Source organism: Lactuca saligna, chromosome 4, assembly GCF_052625555.1.
Source record: "Lactuca saligna cultivar CGN05327 chromosome 4, ASM5262555v1, whole genome shotgun sequence".
Lineage (NCBI taxonomy): Eukaryota > Viridiplantae > Streptophyta > Magnoliopsida > Asterales > Asteraceae > Lactuca > Lactuca saligna.
Window position 1 is genome coordinate 78543814 of NC_136420.1, and position 11032 is coordinate 78554845.

Here is an 11032-nt window from a genome sequence, read left to right on the forward strand (position 1 = left end):
TATAATATGTTTTTATTTTTTTTTATTTTTTTGCTTATATGGTATTTCTATAATGTAAAATAGGATGTGTAATTTTTAGATAATTTGACAATATCATATTTTTATTTTGTTAGTGTGACACCCCAAAACAAACGTAGTCATGTTTAATGTATTATAAATGTTTTTTATTTTCACTTTCACTTTTAATGTAGTTTAACATGGTTTATATCAAATTCTTTGTAAAAAAAATGTTTAATTTAACAATCTCCATTGGATCTCAAAGAAGCAAAATACACCCGGTCTTCCCCACACTACTACAATTTACATCAAATTGATAATTACCTCGCATCAACTTTACATAGAACAAATCTAACTTTGTCATTTTAGTGTCTTAAACCCCCAAAATACCTATACCATGCTTCATACAAATGTTTTCGCCTCCTCTTCCTACTGCTTTTTATACATGCCATATAGATTTATGGACATAATATTCATTTAGCGCCATTTGGAGCAATCATTCTCTTAATCAATATAGGACATCATCTTTACACCCATTCATTATTTCGTAAATCAACTCATTTCCAAATCCCATGTACTTATAAATAACCTCTATTACCAAGTACATTTAGATTTTTCTATCCTTCCTTGGTTTTAGGCAAATCTCCGATGGAAATTGTCAGAATAATCCCAAGATTTTCAGAAAATTTTACTTTAGTCCCATTTTTTTTTTAACAGAAATAATCTTAATTATTTGATTTTACATGATAATATATCATTTCTTGCTAAAAGAAAAAAAAAATTGTTATTTTAAACTAGAATAAAATAATCTGGATTTTTATATTCAAAAAAAAATTAAGACTAATGAAACTTTTCACATAATATTATAACTTTTCTACTTTTCTGACAATTTCCCTATCTCCAGCTAGGCTACAAGATGCTTATGATGTCAAGTCAGATGATATAGACGAGTGAAGTTTTTCTCCATTAAATACGTGAAATACATGGTTGCTTACTACTCTCAACAAATCCTACTAAAATCCTAAGGGCATTGTTAGAATTGACTAATATCAATCAGTCCTTTTTAAACAACCTTTTCAGACATATTATTACCCCATACTAAGTAAAAAAAACCACACACATTTTGGCTTCAAAACACATCAGAAATCAAAATCCTTTCATTCGTTCAAGTAGCCTTTAACCTAAATGCCAACAAGAACTTAAAATCCAATTATACCAAAAACATATTCAAATTCATAGGAAAAAATACTTGGAATTTTGTCAAACGTTTCACTAAAAGATGAAAAATATTAATATGATTTATATTTGATAACTAGGCTTCAACTCCAAGCTCCAACAATAAGGTGTGGTTAGAAATATCAGCCACTGGTCCACTAAACTGAATCGGACCTAAAAAAGTTTATTCAAAATAAAAAAAAATAATAATAATAAGATAAATATCAAACAAGAAACATGAATAAAGTATTAAATTTTATTATAGATTTGTTAATGGGATATAAGAAAGAACATACCAGGACTAATATATCTGTTATAAATGGCCCAATCCTCCCTCTTTGATGCAAATTTCTTGAATGGTGCGCCTACAATTTTATATATATATATATATTTTAATTAAAAAATTGGTGTGCGAAAAGTTATTTAAATTGGAAAATAAAAATTAAAGCATTTTAAGAAACTCACCATCAAGCTCAACCATTGCCTTCTTTATCACAGGTTTGAATTTACCTACCAAACAAATAATATTGAGATATTATAATCATATTCAAAATAATAATAATAATAATAATGATAATGACCAATAATAATAATGATAATGAATTGATGATAATGATGAGAAAAATAATCATAATAATGATGAGATGATTTCCAACCACAATCTAAAACACAAAAAATGCTGTTGATGAATAGTGACATGTTTGGTGTTATACTATTTACACCAAAACACCAGTTTTAGAATGAATGAATATGATATTTAAAATATTTTTGAGCCATTAATATTATAAAATATTATTATATTACCATGTCTCCTCTCAACGTCCATTAATGAAGTCAACGGAGTTCCTCCAACAGTCCATTCTGCAACTGGTGCAGCTAAATTACCAACCTTCATGTATCATTGAAATTTATAATTATAATTTATAATTTATAATTTATAATAAACAAACATATAAAGATTTTATCAAAGATTAAAGATAGCTAACTCACTGATGATATTAATCCAGTTTTTCCACTTTGAAGCAAAGCTCCAGCACCATAACCCAATGCATAGCAGTATGAAGAATCAAAGTTTGAAGGCAAACCACATCTCCCTTCATACCTAATAAAAATTTATAATTTTTTTTTTTAAAAAAAAAACAATCAAAAAACAATGTCATAATATATATTTCCAATAAAGTTACCCAAAAAAGTGGGATTGGCCTTTAAATTCGCCATTATATTGACTGATTTGCTTCCTTTGATCCAATTCAGTTTCAACCATCTGAATAAGCATCTTCTCTGTTTCAATTTTCGCAACCTATAAAAATAAATAAATAATCATGAATCATGACATTTGATTTAAATTTAAATTAGTAAAAAAAGATAAATTACCTGGACATTTCCATGTGGATCTCTTTCAAGCAACAATTGATCTTGAATTGCTGAAGGAAGCAACTCAAAAAGCTGCAAAGACTGAGGAACAAGTTTTTGTTTCCAAATTCCTCCCTCATCAACAGTTTCATTTGCCAATATTTCATTTAATTCAGAAATCAGCTGTTGCACCTACAAATCATCAACAACAATCATTAGTATGAAAAATGCCTCACAAGGGTATTCTCGTCTTTTCCACTTTTTTATACCTCAGGGATGAAATCAATAAGTCCTTCAGGTATCAGAATAACACCATAGTTATAACCAAGATCTGCACGTTTACAGATTACATCCGCTATGTAATTTGTAACCTTTTTTAATGTCAATTTCTTTGATGCAACCTGTCAGAAAATGAGATTATCACAACAAAAAAAAAACAATTAGTGAATATCTTTACAAAAATAAAAAATAAATAAAAAAAGAATTGAATTGTGTATACCTCTTCTCCAATAAGAGTGATGTTTGGATGAGTTTGTAAAGCACATTCTAATGTAATGTGGGAAGCAGCACGTCCCATAAGCCTTACAACTGCATACATACAAATATACAATACAACCTTATAATTAGCAACCATGTGAATATTAAATATTCCTATTTCCTTGGTCAAAGGTTGACCAAGTTTATATATTTTTATTTTTCAAATTATATAAATGCTTACAGTGATAATATTTCCCTGTGGAACGTGCATCTATCATAACATTTCCAATCTGTTCAGCATAGATCTGTGTATTTAAAAATTAAAATACAAGCAATGTTATCAACCATGAATGAACTGTTATATGAATGTTAAGGGCATAATGGTAATTAGTAATTACCTTACAAGCAGTATCAAATCCAAAGCTTGTAGGAACCTCTTTACATTTCAAGTCTCCATCAATGGTTTTTGGGCATCCAATGACACGAGTCTTCAAATTCTTACTCCTGTGAGATACATTTAGTTGTAAGTAATATAAAGAAACATTTGCATTTTGAAAAAAAATAAAATAAATACTTTTATGAAAAAACAATTCACCTGAAATATTCAGCAAGAAGACAAGCATTTGTGTTTGAATCATCTCCACCAATGACAACAAGCCCATCAAGATCAAGTTTGGCTGCTGTGTCTTCAGCTTGCTTAAACTGTAAATTAGGTCAGTATTTTTGTGAAATTGAACTTTAAAATATTTTATTTGAGAAATGACATCAAAACTACAATTTCACAATAGAAATGTGAAACATGATTTAATTTTTTTTTTTGGAAATATTTTAAGATTCTTTCAAGGTTCTTTATATGGGGACCATTTATAAAGCAAATTTGCAATTCATAATTGACCCCATTGTTCATAAATATCATTATATAATAAATCTGGAACAGAGTATGTTGTAGCCCATAAAATAAATACAAAACCTGTTCTGGAGTTTCAATCTTGTCCCTTCCACTACAGATCATATCGAATCCTCCCTGATACAGAGAACTTAAAGAGAGTTAGAAACTTGGTAAAGATATACAAACTGTGATCATATATTTACATAAAGTTATCTTAATAACCTTGAACAAAAAGTAGATATATTTCATATTAGAAGTAAAAAGGTACCTGATTTCTGTATGGATAAATAAACTCAGGGGTTAAGACAATGTATTTTCCTTGCATGATTCCAGCTGGTCCACCCTTGAATCCATATAAAGTACTTCCTTTGCAGCGTTCCTGTAAGTAATCTACAATGGGTGGAGAAGAAGAAGAAGAAGAAGAAGTAGAAGAAGAAGAAGAAGAAGAAGAAGAAGAAGACTTGAATTAGTTTTTAAAAATTTAAATATATATATTGATTAAATGGGCATTTCAGATAACATGAATTAAGAAAGATGGAATACTAACCAAACATTCCAGATATGACATTGTGTCCTCCTGGAGCTTGACCTCCTGACAACACCACTCCTATCTTCAAGGCTAATGCAGGATCATTTGATTCACTTGGCTTCAACACTGCTGAAGGTTGACCAAATAGGGATGGGAAGAGTTTTGCAATTTCATCTACACAAGTTAAAAATCAACAAAGATCAAGTTAGGGGTACACCATTTAAGAAAACAATGTGATTAAAAGTGATATAAATTGAATTTCATGAACAGGAAAGCACTTTTCATATTCAAAGGTAATTAGTATTAAAGAACTTTTTCAAAAAAACAGAAAGAGAAAAAAGTCCATGTAAGTAGGCTTCTGGGAATAACCACAGGCGATGCCATGGTTTAGCTATTGCTGTTATTTGACCCCATTGAGGGTTTGTTCTTTCTTTTCATGAACTAGTAAATCATGAAATTTCAAAGTCTTAGCCCTTTGAATTCGACCACTTTTTTTCTCCCTCTGGATATTAACATAAAAGTTGATAGATATGTTTTGTCCGCTTTATGCTCATTGCCGGCATGGAAAAAGGGAAGAAACGCAAATGAAGATTATAAGTATTTGTCGATCACATCAACGGTGATCAAAACAATAGACGAAAGTTCCAAAGTTCACTACAAGCTTTCATCCACGATCCGATAGATCTGATATTTGCCGTGGTTTATGTGGACGAAGGATCTAATTTTAAAATTTCGAACCGAATGAATTCGAATAACAGAACTCATAGAGCAACCATTCAAATAATATTAACACAATGTAAATAGTACTATAAACTTATACAGATCTTCATCGCGAATCCACTATGTTTACGCATAAAAACCTTTCTTATATAAAAGGAAGAAGAAAAACATAGTTCGCTGAAAATAAACCTACATCACAAAATACCTGGATTCCCGGCAGCGGAACTCTCAGGGCCGTTGACAACTTTGAACGGCTTTTGGAAAACGGACGGTAAAGCGAGCGGATGATCAAGACGGCTGTTCTGCACTTCGCTGTAGACAGAAGACGCACGGCTAGTCACCGGTGATTTTCCGATGGCTATATCACTGCCATTAGTTACCGAAGGAGTTGGAGCCATCGACTTGATTTCACAGAGATCGGATTAGATCAGAAAGAGAGAAAATCACAGATCTTTCGGCGCTGTGTTTTTCGGTTGTTGCGCCTCAAATATAGTGAGAGAGGAGTTGGTGGAGATGAAGAAGGGCAAACATGTCTTTGGACTTGGAGTCTCCGCCCCCTACGAAAAGAACGTGAGGGGTATCTTTAGAATATTCTAGAACTCGAAGGGTAACAAGTGACTTTCTTTGAATACCCATGTGGTGAATGTTTTTTTTAATATATACGTGAGATTTGTATATTATTTAAAAAAGTTAATATTTTCTTAATATATATATATATATATATATATATATATATATATATATATATATATATATATATATATATATATATATATATATATATATATATATATATCATTTTAGCGAGACAAAATTGCAATGTGAGGTATTCAAAAGAATTTAAATAGAGTCCAAAAAGATTTCAATTTATATGAACCAAAATAAAAATATTTTCATGATTTTTATAAAAAAAAAAACTTAAAAAGACGATTATGTTTTTTTATTTTTATTTTTATATTTTTTTATAATTATTTTAATATTATTTTACTTAAAAAATAAAGAAAAATCTCTCTCTCTCTCTCTCTCTCTCTCTCTCTCTCTCTCTCTCTCTCTCTCTCTCTCTCTCTCTCTCTCTCTCTCTCTCTCTCTCAAGTAAACTTTACTCACCTCTATTGTTGTCTTCTTCACCTTTTGAATTCTTTTTTCTCTTAATCAACTTATACACAGACATCACATTTAAAAGTTATACTTCTCGTAAGTTCAAATAAATATACATATCCCATTGTCTTAATTTCTTTCAAAAGACAGCTTCGACAAAAAACGTCATCCAATCTCGTCTTCTTCAGAGCTTCATTTGTCTTCTTCAGAGCTCACAATAATGATTTACATCAACACTAGGTGACAGCACATCTTTTCTGAATATGATTTTGGCAACTCCGGTGAAGCTTCGTTCTTTGCTTTCAGAGCTATTTATCATTAAAACACTATAACTAAACGAGGTTTTAAATTATGGTAATTAATTGGTACTTATGGTACATAATTGACTAGATGTTTAAATCAATTAAATAAATCTCATTCAAAACTCATTTAAATGGATCAAAACACAAAATACAATTACATCCAAAGATGAAATGCAATAAATCTTGGAACTTTATAACTTACAAAGGTTTAGAAGGTAGATTAAAGTTGAGATCTTTAATTGTAGGCTTCGAGAATCAATCTTACATGAAAACTTTGCTCCATAACCACCAAAAACTCTAAAAAAAAAATGGATGACAGACGAGAGGGGTGGCTCAAATATTGAAAATGGAAGCTAGTGTTTCTCCCAAGGGGTTCTAGATATGATGGAAGCTAATAAAATACCCTAAACATGAATCTTTACATTTAAATACCTTGAAAACCATAAAAATTTTGTGGGCTTAGGCTGCATAGTTTTCACCTTGTGACAGTTTGCTTGTCGCCTCATGAGGGCTCTCACATCGTGAAAATATGCTCCTCACCTCGTGAGAACGAGTTTTCACCCAAATCTATTCCAACTTCAAACAATCATAATTTGTTCGTTTCAACTCTGTTTTAGACGATATTTATATGCACGGAAAGGTATTGGCAAGTATCACAACCCTATAGCAAAACATAAATATTCTTTTAAAATAGAGTAAATACACGAGTGGTCCCATGGTTTAGGGTAATTTACGCGTTTGGTTCCTAACTTATTTTTTAACTCGGTAGGTCCTTACTGTTTGTTTTTGTTACACGCTTGGTTTCTATCTTATATAAAAATACTATTTTGTTATTGATTTTTTTAATTTATTTAAATAAATAAACCCCCATTTCCCACTGTCATCGTCTTACCTTATCTATCTCATCATTTTTTCTTATTTAAATAATAGTATTTTTAGGTAAGATAGGGACCAAACGCGTAACAAAAACAAACAATAGGGAAAACAAATAGTAGGGACTTCATGAGTTAAAAAAATAAGTTAGGAATCAAGCACACAAATAACCCCAAACCATAGGACCATTTGTGTAATTTACTCTTTATAATAAAAAAAATAATTAAAAAAAAAAAAAAAAAAAAAAGAACTTTGTTATGGCATCAAAATTCAAAGAAGCATCACTCCTCACGAATACCACTTCACTGTCGTGTTGCTTTAAACAAGAAGTCAACATCGAAGCTGAATCACTAAAGTGGGCTGATTTTAATAGAGATGCCGGAAGTTTGGTTACATTTAAGTTTAAACCTTGATTTTCAAAGTTCCTAACAGCTAAGCACCTAAGTTTATGGGTGTTTGGATTAGCTTATTAGCTTATTTGTGGTAGGAATAAAAATAAGTAATAATCAAGGGGAAGATGTTTATTAAAATTAATTTATTTAGCTAATTTCTAACACAATACGCTGATTTTTAATTATTTTTTCAAAACACTTAAACTTAGCTTATTGTGGTGGGAATAAACAATAAACAATAAACACCCTTTTTTTTCCTTATCCAAATACCCCTTTAAAATTGACGGTTACAAATAAATCAACTATTTTTTTTTGGGAGATATGATTCATAAAGGTTTAGTTTTTTTTTTTTTTTTTTTTTTTTTTTTTAGTCCTTGACAATCTCAAGCCAATCTTTTTTTGGACCGGTTCACGACAGTTTCAAGTCGGGTCTTTTTCGGACCGCTCGTGATCTTTTTCAGTTTTGTCTTATGGTCTTTTCATGCGGATTTTCAGTTCGGTTTCGGTATTTTTTTTATTTTTCTTTTCGGTTTCGAGTTTTTCCGTTAACAAGTATATGATTAACAAAAAGATGATATATTAAAATCTACTAAAAGTTATAAACCAAAGTTTAATAAAAGAAAGAAGAGAAAATTTGGTTAATGTATTATTATAAAATGTATAATTAATACAAAAATGTTATGTATATTTAAACTTTGGCTTCCACTTTTTTTTTTTTAAGTGGAAGTGGACCGGTCCAATTTTTTTAGACAGTTCTAGAACAATCCCTTTTTATACTGGTTTCGATTGGTCTAGGGTGGGCCTTTTTTGGTCTTTTTAGGACCAACTGTAACAGCCCGAAATCCAGGTATCCTTCTTTTTGGCCCTGCATCTTTGATATGTTGTCATTTTAGGGCTTTCATGTTAGGCGAGTACGCTGGGCGTACAAGGTGTACGCTGCACGCACTCGCGCGCTTCATTTGGACGCGTTCACCCTCAGGTACGCTGGGCGTACCCAAGGTTACGTTGGGCGTAACCGGTCCAAACCTAAAAACCCTAATTCATTTGGAGGGCTATGAAAGGAATGTGTGGATGGACTTCTCAGCCACCATCCCTCAGAGAGAAACCCTAAAGAGAGTGTGCATTCGTTCTTAGGCCACTTTGTGAGTATTCTAAGCTTTGTGGTGCCATTCCAAGGTAGCAAAGGAGAAGAAGAGCTCATTGGGAAGGCTAGAAGTGGTGTTCAAGTGTGGATCTGACCTTTGCAAGGGTTGAAGCTTCATTATCAGGTAAAAAGTTCGGATCTTGTCATATGGTTCATGTTATATGCTTCAAGTACCATTTTCTAGGGTTTTAGTCCCAAAGGTGGAGGCTTTTTGTGCAAATGGTCTCCATAAGCTTAGATCCATCATATTTCTGGTCTATTGGAGTTGTAGACTCATAAAATTGATATCTTGGACGTGAATGTTGCACCATGCATGAGATCTAGGTCCTTGAGTTGGAATAGAATGATGTTAAGAAGTGTTGGAGCCTTTACAGCCATGCCAAGGCTTAAAGGTCTCGACTTTATGGGTTTAGACGCATAAACAGAGTCGGATCTAGATGTTGGAGTAATGGCTTAACTGATTAAGACCAGAAATGATGTATGTTGAAGTCTGATGGTTATGATGGGCGTAACTCCCAGTACGCGCAGCGTACTGGGTGGAAACCCCGATCCTGAGGTTGGCGATGTACGCCCCACGTACATCAAGCAGTACGCCCCGCGTACTAAAAAGGGTTGACTTTTGTTGACTTTTAGGGTTTTGGTCAACATGAAGACTTTGGGTCAAGGAGGGGTAAAATGGTCTTTTACCCTCTGAGGAATGATGATAAGGGGTAAAGTTTAGTTGTGGAAGTCTTTAATTATTGAAATGATATTTTTATGATTAGGCGAGGTAGAGTCGTCGTTGGGATTTGGAGATAGCGAGTTCGCGAGATCTTAGACTTTCCACGAGGTGAGTTTTCTCACTATACTGTACCCGGAAGGGTTTTAGTGTGTGACTGGAAGGTCGGATATGTTATGAGTTATATGCATCGTATGTGATAAGTTAATCGTTTATATGTGCCATGTATGATATGCTTGATATGGGCTGGAAGGCATTATGTTATGGGCTGGAAGGCGTATATGTTATGGGCCGGAAGGCGTTGTGATGTGAACCGTAAGGTTGACGCAGGTAGGACCGGAAGGTTTACCTAGTCGGGACGAAAGTCCCCTGAGACACATGGACCGGAAGGTCAGGGCCTGGAAAGGCGGATGTGCGTAAGTTGTATTTTGGGGAACTCACTAAGCATTTATGCTTACAATTGTTGTGTTATGTGTTTCAGGTACTAGCGAGGACCGTGGGAAGGCACCGACGTGATTGTACACACTGTCGGAGAAACTGTTTTTATGATCATGGGATGTAATTGTTTATGATAACATTGTTCACGTTTGAATTTGGAGTATTAAACGCTGGTTTTTGATGTTGCAAAAATGAAAATTTTGTTTTAAAAATTTATGTTGTTACACCAACCTTTTCTCAAACAATTCTCGTTGTAGACCGTTTCAGTCTCGGTCTTTTTTTGAATCAATCCAGATCGATTTTCCAATCATATCTACTATCTACTGCTAAGCTCTCGTGTATAATTGGAAAGGCGCTAAATAGTTCAATTGCAATGGAGACCTCATAAGTTTACCTCTTATTAATGTTTTTAACATCGAACCACTCATGATTTTCAAAGTTCTTATGTATAAATGTTTTCATGATTTAAGAATTTGGGTTCCACAAAAACATCCATTTTAACTACTTTAAATACATAGTTAAGTTCTAATTAAAAACATCACAATTTTGTTTTTTTGGAAAAGAATAACCTCTACTCTTTTCAAATGTGTTTTGATTAAGCCATGAAATAAAACAATGTAAAACGGAATCAGTGTTACCAAAGACTATATTTGATAAACAAACGCAAAACAATTAAAAAAAAAATTGTTAAGTATTTATGGACAAAAGCAATGTTAGATATAACATTATTGGGCTAACAAGTAAATGAAGGTAAAGAATAATAAGGACACCCGTAATAAGAACAAAAGCACCTCAGCTCCACCTCGCCATCATGAACCACAAACCAACTCTGGTATACATATCACGACCATGAAGAGAAGAACAAAGAAAGAGAGAGAGAGAGAGAG

General features: G+C 32.5%; 1 protein-coding gene across 1 annotated transcript; it reads right to left on the minus strand.

Annotated features, from left to right (window-relative positions):
* Positions 1-1134: 1134 nt before the first annotated feature.
* LOC145042180 (pyrophosphate--fructose 6-phosphate 1-phosphotransferase subunit beta-like) lies at positions 1135-5694 on the minus strand. Its single transcript, XM_078990568.1, has 16 exons — positions 5386-5694; positions 4479-4634; positions 4200-4321; positions 4013-4066; positions 3638-3744; positions 3441-3546; positions 3284-3347; positions 3065-3153; positions 2835-2966; positions 2587-2757; positions 2397-2512; positions 2203-2314; positions 2017-2101; positions 1678-1722; positions 1509-1577; positions 1135-1386 (listed from the first exon to the last, which is right to left on the minus strand). The coding sequence occupies exons 1-16, from the start codon at positions 5576-5578 to the stop codon at positions 1310-1312; spliced, it is 1698 nt and encodes a 565-aa protein (XP_078846694.1). The 5' UTR covers positions 5579-5694; the 3' UTR covers positions 1135-1309.
* Between the last annotated feature and the right edge of the window lie 5338 nt (positions 5695-11032).

What these genes read in the sequence shown, in the direction of transcription:
- LOC145042180 (XM_078990568.1), bottom strand. Translation starts at nt 5,578, where the DNA reads ATGGCTCCAACTCCTTCGGTAACTAATGGCAGTGATATAGCCATCGGA. An exon ending in CTTCTTGCTGAATATTTCAG is followed by an intron (nt 3,547 to 3,637) that starts GTGAATTGTTTT and finishes TGTATCTCACAG; the next exon opens with GAGTAAGAATTTGAAGACTC. An exon ending in GGACGTTGAGAGGAGACATG is followed by an intron (nt 1,723 to 2,016) that starts GTAATATAATAA and finishes TTTGTTTGGTAG; the next exon opens with GTAAATTCAAACCTGTGATA.